The 16,947-nt window shown below is 44.3% G+C and overlaps 5 protein-coding genes across 5 annotated transcripts; 2 read left to right on the top strand and 3 right to left on the bottom strand.

The window, feature by feature from the left end:
* Nucleotides 1-382: 382 nt before the first annotated feature.
* Nucleotides 383-3,582, top strand: LACBIDRAFT_330635 (uncharacterized protein; the record flags this gene model as incomplete). Its single annotated transcript, XM_001884964.1, has 8 exons — nucleotides 383-610; nucleotides 663-1,042; nucleotides 1,095-1,223; nucleotides 1,275-1,387; nucleotides 1,449-1,839; nucleotides 1,896-2,658; nucleotides 2,719-3,164; nucleotides 3,522-3,582. The coding sequence occupies 8 exons, from the start codon at nucleotides 383-385 to the stop codon at nucleotides 3,580-3,582; spliced, it is 2,511 nt and encodes an 836-aa protein (XP_001884999.1).
* A 4,214-nt stretch (nucleotides 3,583-7,796) lies between these two features.
* LACBIDRAFT_304599 (uncharacterized protein) lies at nucleotides 7,797-8,101 on the top strand (the record flags this gene model as incomplete). Its single annotated transcript, XM_001884963.1, has 2 exons — nucleotides 7,797-7,894; nucleotides 7,951-8,101. The coding sequence occupies 2 exons, from the start codon at nucleotides 7,797-7,799 to the stop codon at nucleotides 8,099-8,101; spliced, it is 249 nt and encodes an 82-aa protein (XP_001884998.1).
* A 378-nt stretch (nucleotides 8,102-8,479) lies between these two features.
* LACBIDRAFT_304598 (uncharacterized protein) lies at nucleotides 8,480-8,998 on the bottom strand (the record flags this gene model as incomplete). Its single annotated transcript, XM_001884865.1, has 3 exons — nucleotides 8,480-8,653; nucleotides 8,702-8,813; nucleotides 8,865-8,998. 3 exons carry the CDS (start codon nucleotides 8,996-8,998, stop codon nucleotides 8,480-8,482), a joined length of 420 nt encoding a protein of 139 aa, XP_001884900.1.
* A 987-nt stretch (nucleotides 8,999-9,985) lies between these two features.
* Nucleotides 9,986-10,555, bottom strand: LACBIDRAFT_304596 (uncharacterized protein; the record flags this gene model as incomplete). The annotated part of the gene is made up of 4 exons (XM_001884864.1): nucleotides 9,986-10,185; nucleotides 10,236-10,412; nucleotides 10,473-10,489; nucleotides 10,539-10,555. 4 exons carry the CDS (start codon nucleotides 10,553-10,555, stop codon nucleotides 9,986-9,988), a joined length of 411 nt encoding a protein of 136 aa, XP_001884899.1.
* Nucleotides 10,556-12,029: 1,474 nt separating this feature from the next.
* LACBIDRAFT_304595 (uncharacterized protein) lies at nucleotides 12,030-13,147 on the bottom strand (the record flags this gene model as incomplete). Its single annotated transcript, XM_001884863.1, has 7 exons — nucleotides 12,030-12,188; nucleotides 12,253-12,377; nucleotides 12,432-12,462; nucleotides 12,534-12,704; nucleotides 12,756-12,890; nucleotides 12,938-12,958; nucleotides 13,013-13,147. 7 exons carry the CDS (start codon nucleotides 13,145-13,147, stop codon nucleotides 12,030-12,032), a joined length of 777 nt encoding a protein of 258 aa, XP_001884898.1.
* Nucleotides 13,148-16,947: the final 3,800 nt, after the last annotated feature.

Below are 16,947 nucleotides of genomic sequence, written 5' to 3'. Positions count from 1 at the left end.
GTCGCAGCAGTGTTTCAACTTGACGAAGGCGTTCACGATCAATGACTACAGTGACAGTCTGAGCACTGGCAGCGCCGGCAGACTCCGGCAAAAGCTTGACGTCCGATGTATCTATTGGCGTTGTCAGAGAACTGAGACTTGATACATGTGAGAGACTCACCTTTTCGTCCACTGGCCATTCTTGGTGTGGAGTGGGAAGGAAAAAAAAAAGAGTCTCAATGCAGAGCAGAGGCCCAAACATGACAAAAGACGACCAGTGATTGGAGTGGTCTGCGGCCGGATCCACGTAGCAAGAAGCTAATACTAGCACTCCCAGATTTCGATTCGACTTTACGCGGCTCCTTCAATAACTCAGCTCCTTCAGTAACGCGACTCACTCGATATGACACGCGCTTCGTGGGCTGACAAAGATCAACATAATTGGCTTGATTCGCGCAAAGCCCAGTTCATCGAGGTCAATCAGCGGAAAGCCGCTGCCAAAGAATTCTTTCCAGATGTGGTCAAGGACTTCCGCGAAAAATGGCCTGTGTCCCCAGCCACACCAGAGGAAGTCGAGAAGGCCGGTTCTGAAGAATCTGCAACGAAGAAGAAGCGCGAGAAGTATGACAAGGTACACGATCACCAATCATAATAGACTAACATTCTAATTGACACTTACATAGCGTGTCCGCGATTGGTTCCACAACAATACAAGGAACGTGGCTTCAAACGGGGGCACTCATGGCATATTAAAGGTCAAGGCTAAGCCCAAGATGCTCCAAGCATGGCAGGCATATCATGCCCTCACCTATCAGACGAAATGGAAACCATTCATTCAAGAGAGATGGACTGCGTACCAGGAGGAATGGGCTACTGAGCACCCAGAGGAGAGTAAGCCTGCAAAGGGTCGGTTTCAGATTATGGTAGAGTTCATTAAAGAAAAATACGCCGGAGAGACCCCTGAGATCAGGGCCGAGTGCGAAGAATATCGGAAGAATCGTCGTGATGAAACTCCCACAGCCTTGGCCGGTGAAGAGGCAACTAAAAACATCGAATTGCAGTCGTGAGTGTCTTGAGAAATTTCTGAGCGTAAACCCGCTTACTTTGGTAATAAGCGCTATTACAAGACTTCCTCGATCTCTAGCAGCGATGGGTGCATCACTCATGGAACAGACAGGTTGGAATATCACAATTCTTGCAGGGGGTCCTTCACCTGAACACGATGGAATGATCGTGAGTTTCTTGTAAGTCAAACAAACAACTACCAAGCGTATAAAACTCACGGAAATGTCCAGATCTCATACTGGAAAGACCAAATCCGGCGAGACATTTGAAAAATTTCTGGGGAAGCAGGATTACGACGCGTCTCTTTTGCTTCCATTCGAAAGGTTCCTCAATTCATCATTTTGTGAGTACAATGATCAGAAGATGACGATTCGAAAACTGACTCCACCTACTTTCTTTTGAAGCTGCGGAGGATTGTGCTTCATGCCGACTTGTGAAAGTTGAGACAGACGCCGACTTGGAAGTCTCCGATAAAGAGTGGCACTCAGAGCAGAAAGAGGACGGGGACAACATGGCGGCAGAAGATAACGGTGGCGACAACGCAGCTGCGGGCGCGCATGGAGACCACCACGTAACTGCGACGAAATCGCACGGCCTTAGTGAATACGAGATAAACAAGGCGAAGAATGTCGCGGAGCTTAAGAGAAAGCTTGCCGAAGTTGATAAGAAATACCCCTTCCCCGAGGAATTGAGAGGAAAGAAAGAGCACAGAAAGCCAGCGAGTATTAAGAAAGGCAAAGCACCAGAGGGGGAAGTCGTTCGACGAGGGTCAACAAGAATCAAAGATCAGGCGAAGTATGTGTTATCTATTGTGACTGAGGTTGTGACATAACACTCACAAACGCCTTCAGTTCTTCGACCACAGCCGTTCTGTCTTTGATAACCCCAACATCCGAGTCTCAGCCCACGGTCCCTATCAGCATTGTGGCCCCCCTTGACCACCAGAATGAACTCCCAACAGAGGAGTTGGCTCTGTCCGTTGCTCTTCCAGTCAGCGCTCAAACCCCCGGTGCTTCAGCTTTGGCCATCGACTCTGGACCCACATCCATCTACAACTCGGAACCCACGCCTGCGCCTATGGGCTTGGATCTCGCTCATTCGACGTCTCTTACCCACTTCCCCGCCACTCCGATCTCCGTTGGTGATTCATCTAATATCGGTGGAGAGCTCGCCCATTTGACCATTGATTCCGGACCCACGTCTATCACCAACTCTGATTCCGCACCTGCGCCTGTGAGCTTGGATCTCGCCCATACGACATCTCTTACCCTCTCCCCCGCCACTCCAATCTCCGTTGGTGATTCATCCAACATCGGCGGAGAGTTCGCCCGTCAGCCAACGGAACTTTCTCAAGAGAAACCCGCTTCGAGTGAACTGACATGTCCTATTGGTGGTCCATCCAATATCGGCGGAGATCTCGCTCATCAGTCGACGGAACCTGCTCAAGAGAAACCCACCGGCGGCGAACGCAATAGTGACACCGATGACAGCGAGTTACCATCGTATCTCGTTCTGATGATTGGCTACCTGCGTGGTGTAGCCGCGGATCGAGTGTGGCAGGATTTGGTGACAAATCTTGTCGGTTTTGAGAAGTTTGGTCATCCCGCGAATGGTGTAAGTTTCCAATATTTCTTGTCAGTTAAACAATAGCTGATCTTTCACTTTGACAACCAGAATCTGTCGACGAAATCGCGACCACAAGAGATCTCCGACTGGGTTAGAAGCAAGAAGAAGGACGTCGTTCCTTCCATCAAGCAAGATGTGTATGGTCCTCACTTTATGGAATGGTGGGGAGGACTCCAGCCTTCCTGGCGCCAGTTCCAAGGTGCAAACGGCCCACTCGACCTTGTTCGCGAAACTCCGAAGGCCGAAACGTGGGTGGCTTTGAAGAAAGGGGGCACATCAGGCATTTACGTTGTGGTGATGGGTCTTTCGTGGTGGATCAAGAGCCAGCAAAACGAACGTGATGCCAATGCATGGGCTGTCGTGGATGACCTCTCCTGGGTTATCCGGCAGATGACGGATGGTCAGGATTCTCTCGCATTGACCGTTCAGAAGCGGCACCGTGATGATGACTGTCAGGGCAATGAGGTGGAAGATCAGCCTCTGCAGAAACGGAGGTATGCTATTTTCCAGTGTTACCGTGATCGTTGCTTGTTAATGATTGCCTTTCCTAGCCGTCGTTGACTGGATATAGGTATAGTATTCAACATGCTGTGAGAGGTATGCCATTTTCCTGTATTACCTCTTTGCTTGTTAACAATTGTCTTTCCTAGTTGTCGTTGACTGGAGCATTCAACATGCTTTTTGGTAGTTCTGGTGAAATTTTGTGACCTCACACGTAGCTACCACGTCACGTGACTACATCGTTATTGTACTTAAGAGATTCTTCGTCGTGGCTCATCAATATTTGTTAACCTTGCTTTTCATAGTCAATATCCCCTTCAATATCAGTACATGATATAAACAATACATAGAGAATACATTGGTCTTATGGTGATGGTCTGGCATTTCTGCAAATTCTTTGTGCTTGGCTGATGTAATCATCATGTGAATGGAAAGGGGGTAATGAGATTGGAGGTCAAGCAGGAATGAAATTGCACTGAAATAAAGCTGGGGGGCAATGAAATGGTGGGGCAATGAAATTGAAAGCCAGGCAGCAATGAAATATGGCTGGGGGGTAATGAAATATAGCTGGGGACAATGAAATTGAAAGCTAGGCAGCAATGAAATATGGCTGGGGGGTAATGAAATATAGCTGGGGACAATGAAATTGAAAGCCAGGCAGCAATGAAATATGGCTGGGGGGTAATGAAATATAGCTGGGGACAATGAAATTGAAAGCTAGGCAGCAATGAAATATGGCTGGGGGGCAATGAAATATAGCTGGGGGCAATGAAATTGAAAGCCAGGCAGCAATGCAAGTATGGCTGGGGGGTAATGAAATATAGGTGGGGACAATGAAATTGAAAGCTAGGCAGCAATGAAATTATGGCTGGGGGGCAATGAAATATAGCTGGGGGCAATGAAATTGAAAGCCAGGCAGCAATGAAGTATGGCTGGGGGGTAATGAAATATAGGTGGGGACAATGAAATTGAAAGCTAGGCAGCAATGAAATTGCAATGAAATATGCTGGGGGGCAATGAAATATAGCTGGGGGCAATGAAATTGAAAGCCAGGCAGCAATGAAATAAGGCTGGGGGGCAATGAAATTGAAGACCAGGTGGGAATGAAATGATGGTGGGCATGAGAAATGAAATAGTATTGAAGGACAGGATTGAAGTAAGGACTGGCAAAGAAATGAAATACATTTCATAACATTTGCCTGAGTGTCTCATTTCATAGATTCCTTAGGCAGTGTGGATGTGAGGGTGCAGGCACTTGACTGTACTTTATCATAAAGAGTGGTAGCTACTAGTGACATGTGGACTGGCCCTAAAGTCAATCAAGCTAAACAGCCCGCAAACTATCGTCAGGCTTCTTTCCTCTTTCCGTGCACCATACTTGTAGATTGTAGACTCTAACAGATAGAAACATTTGTGCATAGCTAGTAAATACGAAATCATGGCATCAAAACACAATGAGAGACCAATGAAACGTAGAAAACTTGAGGCAAGTTCTTTTCATTTTTGTGAGATTTCGTATCAAGCTAATCATGCTATAGTCGCCAGAAGTCCTTGGATTCCTAGATCTCGAAGCTGAAGTATCAGAGGCTGAGACTGACGATCAGAATGACGGCGACGAAGGTGTGTATTATAGATTGTAATTGTAGTTGGTACAGTGCTAATTCTTTCAAAGACGATCTTATCGACGATGATGAAGACATTGACGAGTCGATTTCGGCAGATGCACACCGAAACCTTCTCCGTGAAGCATTGATGCCGTCTGATGACGACGCCTTTTGGGAAAGCTTTCTCGAGCGTGTCACGTCTCATCAAGATATTGGGGAAGATGTCCAAGATATTGGAAAGGTGTCTTTATGGGCGGTGGTCGTCAAGGTAAAAGTAACCCCATCTTCGGGTTATTTTTGTAATAACTTTTATACTTAGCCTGGTTATGAGGAGCAGATAGTCTTTCGAATCCATCGGCGCCTCATGGACGAGAGGTTTTCTGCACACTTACGACCCCCAGCGGTCTTTGGTTGGAAGGCACTACCCGGCAGAGTCTTTTTCGAAGGTGGTTCTAAAGAAATGATTCGCGAAGTCTGTAACGGCATATCAAACGTGCTGGCCTCAAAGACTTTCAACATCCCGGATCCTAACCCCTCCATCTTCACTCTTCCCGACACCTTTCGACCAAAGCATCATTCCTGGGTGAGGCTGCACCGCGGCATCTACAAAGGAGATATCACCTTCATTCGGGAGGTCACATCCTTACTCATCAATGTCCTCGTGGTACCACGCGTGACCTATGACCCACCTTCCACCAAAGTCAAAGGAAGCCGGCTGATCGCACATGAGGACCGAAACGATGAGACGGACGACGAGTTCGCAGCATTCTACAAACCTGAACGCGAGCTAAACCGAAGAGCTTCAGCACCAGGGTGACCTCCCCAAGCCCTGTTCAATCCAACACTGGCCAAGCAACGGTTTCGTCGGGCATTCCAAACACGAAACAACTTATCATTATTCCGAGGAGTTCTTTACGATGGCGATGGATATGCGTACTTCCCGGACCTCGACACTGATTGGTATACCGCTGAAGATGTGGTACCATCACCGAAAGAATTCGATCTGTTTAGCACCTGTTCGGACATCCCTCTCAACGTCCGACAGCACACAATGGCGAGAATGTCGGCCAGGATTCTTCAGATAGGCGATGGAGTGAAAATTACTGACGGAGATTCGAGGGCGGCTTTTGGAACGATTGTTGACATTAAAGACAATGAGGCTGTTGTGTTTTTGACAACACATGATGTGACAATTACCATACCCTTTTCGTCGCTTCGAAAACATCTTAAAGTAGGGGACGAAGTGCGCATTCTTTCAGGAGACCACCAAGGTGTTACGAGCTGGGTAGTAAATCAAGACGATGACTATGTGTGTGTCTTCAATGACAGGACCGGAACAGAGGTAAATGTTTCGTTTTTACAATACATACTCTGACAATCCGTCATCTTTTAGGTAGAGGTATCCCCTGGGAATGTCGAGTTCTTCAGCTCCCCCTTTGTCTTCGCAACGGAATCCCCAGAGTCCTTGACAGCTGCACAAAAGTGAGTCATGAAGGGGGACTCGAACAGTCATCTTGTAGGAAAACGCGTAATGGTAACCCAAGGCAATTTTAGAACTTACCGAGGCAGAATAAAAAGCACAGTTGGTGAGAAAAGGCTTTTGGTCGAACTCGAGGCGCTCCTCCAACGCCCACAAATTTTGGACATCTCTGCGCTACACATCATGCAAGCCCTTTTGCTTTTTTTTTCTTTCTGAAATCGATGCTAATTAGCTTCCAGTGCTGACGAAAGGCTTCAGCCCCCAAGGCCTCGAGAGCTTCTGACCGATTTCTCTTACCCACTTGAACCAGCGCCTCCGCCTGGTACTTTGGCAAGCTTTTTGTTCCCTGGTCTGCCCTTGCCGGATCCGCAACCCTCAGCCGCATATCCTGCTGCCCTCGTGCAGACTCCGACCATTGCGGGGCCGTCTACTCCGCTTCCTAACTCACAAGATATCCCGACGAGCCCAGCTTGGAACCCAAGCTCAGATACCCCTCTCCGTGGCAATTATGGCAATTATATTTTTGATTCAGAGTCAATATATATACTGACGCAATTATGGCAGCCCCTCCATATTGGCTTAGAGATAACCGCTTTGCCACCATGAGACTGAGCCTTCATCTCATCAACTCCTGCTCTAATTTCCATGATGGCAAGTACGAAAATATGTGCGGGGAGTTCAAGGGAGTGGTCGGAGATGTGGTTAAGGTCCAACTCAGTTTCACAGTGGTGGAAGTGCCATTTCCGTACTTGATACCTGAAAGGCCAGAGTGCAAAGCCCAAGTCGTTACCGTGTTTGACGGCCCGCATAAGGGGTCACAGTTTAGGATCAAGGTTTTTGGTGAAGATATATGCGGCTGCTCTCATTTGAAATCAACAAAGCTTTTGAGAAAGGTTGATGTCCAAATCACCACCAATGAACTTGTAGTTACCCGGGGATAAGATACCTTAGATATGTTTAGAGACTCTTTATGTATGTTTTATGTGTATATTGATGGCAATGTATATTCTTGACCTTATTGCGAGACAATCACTATTTATAACTGGCTTAGTCAGCTCAAGCCGGCTTCTTAGCCGGAGCCGAAATTAGCCGAGCCGTTGGAGTCATCACTCAACAGTTCTGGCTGGGCTTCAGCTAAACTCGGCTCGGCTCCTGGCTTCAGCTGGCTCTGAGCCGGAGCCGCGGCAACACTATTTCAGATACCCATCTACTTTCAATACCCCCTCTTGATCACGTGCAAATTCCCCTGTTCTAGAAGAGAGCTTTGCATCCGGAAACACGTTTAGGTTGCTTGTGCAGATACAGACAAGCTGGGCTCCTTTTTACCATTGGTTTTCATCTACTGGAGATGTCGACCCCGAAACGAATGCCAGCCCAGGCCCACATGCAATCGCAAGTCTGATGACCAACACCAACCCCTCCTTCAACTCATTGTTGAATGGCCCCTCCAACTGCAATGACAATACTGTGAAGTCATTTTGCACGCTGCGTGTCTGTTGCCTAGGCAGATATACCACAATCTATTGCTTCTGAGGTTGCCTATGTGGTATCATTGGAGGACCACTGGGTCGGATTCAAATTTGGATTCTTTGTTGAAAGAATGGAAGATTCTGAATGGCATATCTGCTTTATTGACAATGTGCGTTATCTTTTCTGTTTTTAAGTACGGCAGAGCTAAAAATATATATATCATAGGGTTGTTTCAGCGTTATTGCAAATACCCCAAGCGGCCAATGACCATATTACGAGGGAAACAGCACTGCTTTTATTGATATGCGCCCTGATGGGTCTTATATATGGATGTATATATATGGTGATATTTGGGACAATGAGGAGCATGTTTTGATCGTCGAGGTGGGAAGAGGTGCGTGGATGTGTTCAAGAATAAAGGGAGGAAAATATTAACTGATTTGGCTGCTGGTAGGAAGTAAGGGGGACAAGTTCCGCTGCATGGTGGAATGTTTGGGTATTACTGGTGATGCCGGTGGTATCGACGTCTTGGTATTGTTTACCTTTAGATTCCATTCTCAGCCTAACACTGTATTTCTTTCCCAACAGGTCAACGCTCCTCTGCCTCGCATCCATACTTTCATTTGTCTGGCTCAAAGAATCGGGGAACGATCCTTCCATACCGTTAAGCACAACGGCGGCTTTGAGTTCACAGGTGGCTGTCATGGGGGTGTTGGTGCTTGGGATGGTGTACTTCGCGATGATAGTGAAGACATTAATGAGGTACGGCAAGGAACGGGGTGAGATGAGTTTGGTTGCTGTTCCTGTGCAGAGTGGGGAGCTGGAGGATAGGGGAAGGGAGATATAATACACGCAAGCAATTTTCTTGAGGTAAACAAATCATTACATTTTGGATGTGAGCAGGACACCTTTCTCTGATTTTGTTCAACTGTATCTAGATGAAATCAACTGTATTTAGCATAAGAAGAAATCGTACCATGACAGTCAGGGTCCGATTAACAGTAGGAGAACTCAAAGAGAGTCCAACCTTAAAGGAATATCGTGATACGATCATTTGCCTCATCCCAAGCTTGGGACCCCAAGTCACCCTTGAAAAGAATCATATCAAAATTAACAAGTCAGAAAAGGATATGGCTCACAACAGAACTGACAAACACGAGTCACGCAATGAGGGCAGCAGCTCCCAAGTAGGTTGATTGTATGAGGCTTTGAGATTGGCAGTCTCTCTAGCCTCTTGAGTGCCTGCCCGAGGTCGAAGTATATAGTATACCATTTATCTGCTCATCCAAGTAGTCTGCATTATTCGTAGCAAGGTTAGTAGGGTATGTCGCTAGTGTATTCCTTTACTTGGCAAGATTATCGTTCACGGCACATGAGAGGGTATGTCGTCATCATTTATGAATCCCGCCTGTGTCCACAACCACTTTCTCGTCTTCTGCAACTGATAGTGTGAGTCCGACCTTTGACTCACCAATTCTCTTTGTCCTTGGAGTTAAACTTCTTGAACTGCAAGCAACTTCGAAAGACGCCTGTTGAAAGGCCAGTCACGGTAGGTGGACATGTATCCAAAAGGTAGGTCATTGCTCACTCGATGACTCTCACCTCCTCCACCTTGACAAGATTTGCTGACGAAGACCTTTTCAGGTTCTGCAACCTAGAAAGATAGTTCATCAGCCCGATAGAATTCAAACACACAGGTAGAACCTACTCGTGAATAATAGCAATGAGCTTCAACAACCTCCAAGGAGCCATAGATAAACTCGAGTCACTCTCCGTTACTCTGACTCTCCATTGGCAGTAATCTGCCAAAGACGCACCACCCTACCTTCGTCAAGTTCAGGCACACAACAGCATTCTCTCGGTATGTCAAGGTCTTCTACCTTGCTCCCTTGCGGAAACGTAAGTGTCCATGCAGGAACATGGAAAGGCAACACTCACAAACTTCCAAGCTCCGTTTATCATCCAAAGAACACTCAGCGTCCCATCATGATGCTCCATATTACCAAAATATTGGACCCTCAATTCGTGCTTATTCAGTATGGTTCGGCCAATCTTGTCATGCAAGTCTGCGTCGCTTAGGGGTTGAAAAACTGTTTGCAAGTGTTGGTACAATAGAGTCGGCCTATGCGTTCTTTCAGTTTCAAAGAGTTTTTCCACTAAAAAAAAGTACCGATGGAGGATAATGACCCGTCATGGCAAAGTTGCTGTACAACAAGCGGATCTGAAGGAGTTGTCGTTGATAATGAATTTATTGCACAACTTAAAGACTTGCAAGATCGGGGTGGGCATGAATAACTTGCACAATACTTTCATGTGTAAAGCTTTCTTTGCAGAACCTGGGCTTGATGTCATTCTGCACCTCTGCATGCGCCGCGTCGTTCTCATTCAACACACCTTTTAGCTGAAAATATGCTGGGCCAAGACGATTGCAGAGGTGTTGTGCGAAAATCCAGCCACAATCTGTGCACTGAAGGTTAATCTCTATGATGCGTGGAGCAAGAACTACACACAGGAAAATGTCGCTTCTTGAACAGCATGGCATCCCAAAACCTTGGGAAGGAAGTATGGGTTGTCAGGGAGACAGAAGAGAAGCGGGGCTTCTTTCATGACTTGGAAGATGAAGTGCTCAATAGGAGTGCATTGGTGTTGGGGAGAGCATTTAGGTAGGGGAGACAATGGTAACACTGCTGGAGAATAAAAGTTAGCAATTCAGGTTTTAACAGATCATATAAAACTCATCAACATACTTGCATGCTGAGTAGAGCTGAGAGTACTAGAAATGGTACAAGTTTGACAGAGCGCTGACTCAGAACCTTGACGTTCCACCCATCTTGTACCCAATGACTAATCTTCTCTCGCGGGTAAGCTCGAGTACCGTAGGGCCATCATATATTGCGCGCCGAGTAGAGAGAGTACTACAAATGGTACAAGTTTGACAGGGCGCTGACTCAGAACCTTGATGTTCTGCTCATCTTGTACCCAATGACTAATCTTCCAGAAGGACAAGTCCGAGACAGCTGGAATGTCTGTCTTCTCACCAGGAGTGGGAGGCTTGGTGGGGAAGTTGCATTTCGTAACAAAGTAACACCGAAGCTGCTGCGATGCGGTGGCGGAGATGGACCCCACGGTAGAGCGGAAAGTCTCGAGTCTGTACGCGTCTGTAGGTGCAACACATGTTGTTCCTCCTCACCTTTGAAAATGCGCATCATCTACGCAATCAAGGACGACTCGCTGCCGTGTGCAGAGCTCACAATGAGACGTCGAGTAAGTTTGAGGGCATTGTCACTTAGCAGCGCTACATGTGCAGCAGGTCCAATGGGAGTGGACAAAGTCGATGGAAGTGAGTGTTGAGATGTATATGGCCTGAATGAGCCGGACTTTTCCACATTGTACCCAAAAAGAAATTCAGCAGGAAAGCAGCAGGTCTTACACCAAGATGTACTTTACTGAATATACTACATACCAATCTGAATATCACAGAAATTACGACTCATTAGGGTTGCGGTATGACTCCTCAAGATAGTTGGTGGGAAAACTTGATGCTTGGCAGTCAAGCTGGAAGAGCCGATCTTGAAAGATACAGGTACACAGCATGTTGAACAGGTCCTTCATCCTGCCCAGCATCCAGACATTTTTTAGATCCCTTGTAAAGTATCGATAGAATTCGGGCTGGCTGGGTAGCACATCTTGGAGGATATGATCAATAATCTCAATATCAAAGTCAGAAAGTTTTTACAATCATATAGATTGATCTTACCATGGTCTCTATAAAAGCTTCCACGTGTGACATTGAGGGAGCAATTCTTTCCATGAATCGGCGGGCTTTGTCTTTGGGGGACCTCATCATAAGAAGTTTTCCATCTGACACAAAGGAGACTTCTCGAGTGAGCAGGCATGTCAATAGCTTTTGAATCACAGTACTGGCGTGAATCCCTTCCTGCTGGTTGAGCTATATGTAAGAATTAGTAAGTCCAAATGTGTTTTTCCAAAAAATTGTGCTTAGCAGACCTCCAGAGAAAACTCAAAGGTATTTGAGAGAATGAAAAACTTCGTGAGAGTGTGGACATTTTCACGAGGAAGGATGTTCGTAAATATTTCTTGTAATTTTTGCTTGATATATGCATAAATTTGTTCATAGGCCGAGTAGAGAATGTTGAGAGCGAAAGTGTCTGGGACATTGATTCCTTCGTGGTGTCGGATCCACCAGATAACTATTTTCAGCACAATTAGCACTAGGTTAGAATTTTGAAATAAAACTTACTCGTTTCTGGTGGTGTTGCCGCTTCAGCCTGATATATCTCCATCTAGATATTGTAGATGAAATTTTGGATCATCGCATCGTTTTTAGCTGCATCTTCTCCAGCAGCGATTGTTGAACTGCACAGGATCTCTGTCCATAATTTTTGTCTGGCTCGATGGATGCAGTGCACTAGGTAGGGGGCGCGTCCCTCGAAGATCCAGTCCTAATCACCAAAGCCAGAAGTTGATACTCAAATGTTAAAGTTAATGACAGGGTAGACAACTTGCTGGGATCATGGTACCCTCTTCAAAAGCCTGACAAAACAAGAATCGGTATTCCAGCCTGACAATAGTCATTGTTGGTTCTAGAAGTTGAGCAAAGCGGTTTATGTAATCTGATTGTGGAACCAGAGCTGGTTCAGGTTCAAAAGATTAGTATAAATACATCAACTCTGAATTCAACTTACATCCCCGGACGATGGCAGGCGTTGAATCAATCTTATGCAGATCACAATCCCCAAGTCAGACACATTGGAATATTCAGAGTACCATGTTGGCTGTTCACGTACCTCAAACACTATATCAAAGGGATCTGGACTGACCAAGCTGGCTCCTACCACATCTGGCTCGTGCATTCTCACATTGGTGATGTCTGTGTCTCTAAACAGAGCTTTCAGGCTTATGCCTTGTTTCTTGACATCGACCATCTGAAGGAAACCTCCTATGACGGCCAACCCATACTAAAAAAGAATTATTGCAAAAATAACAAGATTGCTAGATTGTCTACTCACAATGAAGGACTTCTCACTATACAAGCATGCTAGCTTGAAGTTTGAGATTTGATATGAGTTAATATAAAGAAGTTCTCCATTGAACCAGGGTGCATTCTGTGCGCCGACGGATTGTATGACCCCAACAGGCCTTGCCTGTTGCTCAGCATTAGTTGAGGTAAAAAAGTGTATTGGAGCCTCACTATTGATTCTCTTCCCAGTGCCTGTCCTCAGGAGCACCTTATGAGATGTGATCTGAGAGGCAGTGAGTGACTTACAGAATAGTACGGGGTGAGCCCCCAGGGCTCTACCAAATAGCCTTTGAAGGCAACTTCGACGCTGTTGGTAAACTGTCGGTCAAAGGCCCGCCATTCCAAAAAGGTGGTGTTTTGTGCATGGGACATAATGGCCATCTGTTGCACCTCTGTCTGCGAAAGATTGATCTATGATGATGTGATTGATAAGCAAACGAACAGCCGATTGTTCATAAGTCGGAATATTCTTACATAAAGTGGTGTAGCACAGCCCAGCTCAAAGTCATAACTGACTGATCCAACGTAGTATCTGTTTGACATGAAGTTGTGAATGAGAGAATTGGCCAATTGATAATCCTGTATATATCATGGTGACTGTTTTGCATTCAAAGGTAATAACCTAAAACCTTGATAAGGCGGGAATCAATATGCACACACTATCAGATGCGAGCTCTTTACTCTCCTCCACCTATTCCTACTGGACTCCCAGATTCCTACTGGATTCCTACTGGACTGGACTGGGACTGGGACAATTTTTATGTTGGCTGATCACCATACAAATTTTGTGTCCCAGTCCTAGTGGAGTCCTAGTGGAGTCCTAGTAAATTCCTACTGGAATGGTCCCAAATTACAAGGAATTGCGGATTCCTAAGGAATGGGTATAGTGGAGTCCAGTAGGATTAGTCCAGTAGGAATCCAGTAGGAGTCCAGTAGGAATTTCCGAGCACTAGGAGTCCAGTAGGACCAGTAGTTTGTCACTGTTGTGGTTATTATATAATATTAACAAAAAAGCGCAACCACAAGAATTGAACCCTTGACATTATGGACACAGTAGCATATTACAGACACGAGCACTCTCACCTGAAACAAGGGACGATCAGACACCTAAGCGAAGAGATTGACAGATACAAGGACAAATTAATTATTTTTGACTATTGTTTGCTGATAAGACGGACTCATTACAAGATTTTTAGTCTGACAACCAATTCCGCCGAGGGCCGAATCTTATTGTCGCATTTTTAAATTTCCATCAAAATTTATTATAATTGTGTTTTGATCCTTCGAAAAGTTGACAAATCTTAGGACAAACAAGAAATATGTAGCCTAATATATCATACTTTCACAGCTTCTTACAAGTACAAAATCCATGTATAGAACATATTCTTGAACAATTTCAAAATTCGTATTGAAGCCATACTTGGAAAATGGTCCACATAAATATACAACAACATATATATAATCTGACACCAAATCCGCCAAAAAGACGAAGCACAAGTCAGATTTAGAGTATTTCCAGGAAACCAAGCGAATATCCCGGTGAAAGGGCCACTCACGGGATCATCACAGCCCAATCACTGGTCGTCGAAATCATTGTCCAGGGAATTGCGCGCCTTTGAGTTTTTCTTACGCGATCTCCGGGATTGCTGCACAGTCCGTTTCAGCTCAAGCTTCACAAAGTCAGAGATGGCCCAATTATCTTTGAACTGCTTTAGCAATGGAAATTTTTCAAGTCACTAGTGGCTACCACTAGTTATCATATAAAACAGGTAACTGCCTATAGGTCCCTGTGTATCCATCCACACTCTTTATGATAGGGAATCATTACTGTTACCATGTTTTTTCATTATCATAAAGGCTGCGCTTTTTCATTAAGTGTAGGCAAGGTTTTGGGCCTCCCTCATAAGGTAGCCTGTGGTTATCATTACCAATTTCATATCTTTTCAAAGCCATATCATTGCGATTTTCATTAGTTGTCTGGCGAGTATCATTGGATATTTCATTAGCTACATGGGTGATATCATTTTGCGATTTTCAATGGTTACTTTGGCAATATCATTGCGATTTTCATAAATTATGTGGCCAGTATCATTGGAAATTTCATTAGCTGGTTGTGCAATATCATTGGCAATTTCATTAGCTACTTGGGTGACATCATTGCGATTTTCATTAGCTACTTGGGCAATATCATTGTGATTTTCATTAGCTCCTTTGGCAATATCATTGGAAATTATATTAGTTACTTGGGCAATATCATTGTGATTTTCATTAGCTACTTGGGCAATATCATTGGCAATTTCATTAGCTACTTGGGCGACATCATTGCGATTTTCATTTGCTACTTGGGCAATATCATTGTGATTTTCATTGGCTCCTTTGGCAATATCATGGGAAATTTCATTGGCTACTTGGGCAACATCATTGCGATTTTCATTAGCTACTTGGGCAATATTATTGGCAATTTTTAGTAATCAGGAGAGTGGTCACATGACCAAACTCCAAAAGGGGTCAAAAAACCAAAGTTGTAGCCCTGCACTGTAGCTTCCCAAATCTGTTTGAATTATGTTCTGAAGTGCTCCTGTTGTGGAGATATGAGGTAAATGAATGTCAAAAGTGTCGCGTTTTTTTTTTTGTTTTTTGTGTTTTTCTCCATGAAAACAAAACCAAATAACGTAATTTCAGTATATTCAGAAAGCTAAAAGAAAGGGCTACAATTATTGTATCATGGGAAAAATGACCAAAAAAGGAAGGTGCATGCTCTACTATAAGAGTCAGATATAGATTTACTGATAGACTACAAAAAAGTCGGACTTAGACTACACAGTTTACTGATACCCTATAATAGACTACAAAAGTCAGACTTAGACTATAAAGTTTGCTGATAGACTACAAAAGACTACAAAGTTTACTAATACACTACAAAAGACTACCAAATTTACTGATAGACTACAAAAAAGTCAGACTTAGACTACAAAGTTTACTGATAGACTATAAAAGACTACAAAAGTCGGACTTAGACTACAAAAGCTTAGATTTACACTACAAAGTTAGAGTTAAGGTCAAAAGGTTATCTTGACTACAAAGTTTGTAGTGTCTGCTTTTTGTCATTAGAAAAGTTTGTAGTGACCGCTTTTTGTCATTACAAAGGTTTGTAGTGTGCGCTTTTTCATTAGAAAAGTTTGTAGTGACCGCTTTTTGAGACTACAAAAGTTTGTAGTGTGCGCTTTTTCATTAGAAAGGTTTGTAGTGTCCGCTTTTTTTGTCATTACAAAGGTTTGTAGTGTGCGCTTTTTCATTAGAAAAGTTTGTAGTGACCGCTTTTTGAGACTACAAAAGTTTGTAGTGTGCGCTTTTTCATTAGAAAAGTTTGTAGTGTCTGCTTTGTTTATCATTACAATGGTTTGTAGTATGTGCTTATTCATTAGAAAAGTTGGCAGTGTCTGTTTTTTGGGACTACAAAATCTTGTAGTGTGTGCTTTTTTATTAGAAGAGTTTGTAGTGTCTACTTTTTCATTTAAAAAAGTTTGTAGTTGACATGTAGATTATGGTGTCTCCATCTATGTTATGGGGATGAGGTTGAAGGATTGCCAGTGCTGCAGCATTAGTTTTTGGCATCATCCACAAGTTGTCTTTCACCTTGGGACTCAGCCTTTCATATTACTACCTACTGTCATATCTTAAAACATAATTGTAAGTTCATGTGGGGATATGGCTGAAGGATTGACGTGACATCACCAGTTTTTGACATCATGACCAAGTTGGCTCTCACACTGTCCCAAGCATAGTCAACTTTGATACAGCTCTTTGAGGGCTATAGGATGATGAGTTGATTCATCCTTGGAGGTGTCTTTGAGTCAGGTCATGTTGTAAGTTGAGCATGTATTGAGTAGGTATCAACATGAATAGCCTCCTCTAGCTTGATAGCCAACTTGGGAATGATGTGACACTGCGGGCCCTGGCTTATATATCCACTGGGTATAATGTGGAAAAATGGAGTAGATATTAATCATAATGTTCCCTTTTATCTACCGGAATTAGTTGAAAGATATTTACAATCTTTTATTTCATTTTATCAATTTTTTTCTGTCGGAATTATTAAGAATTTGTGGGGGTGGATAAATGTCGAAGATATTGGAGAAAATATTCCACAAAAGGCAAGTCCATATTTGTGCAGCAAATAT

The sequence above is a fragment of the Laccaria bicolor genome, genomic scaffold (genome assembly GCF_000143565.1).
Source record: "Laccaria bicolor S238N-H82 LACBIscaffold_28 genomic scaffold, whole genome shotgun sequence".
Classification (NCBI taxonomy): domain Eukaryota; kingdom Fungi; phylum Basidiomycota; class Agaricomycetes; order Agaricales; family Hydnangiaceae; genus Laccaria; species Laccaria bicolor.
The sequence above is the reverse complement of the archived record's forward strand: the minus strand, read 5'-3'. Positions and strand labels throughout refer to the sequence as shown.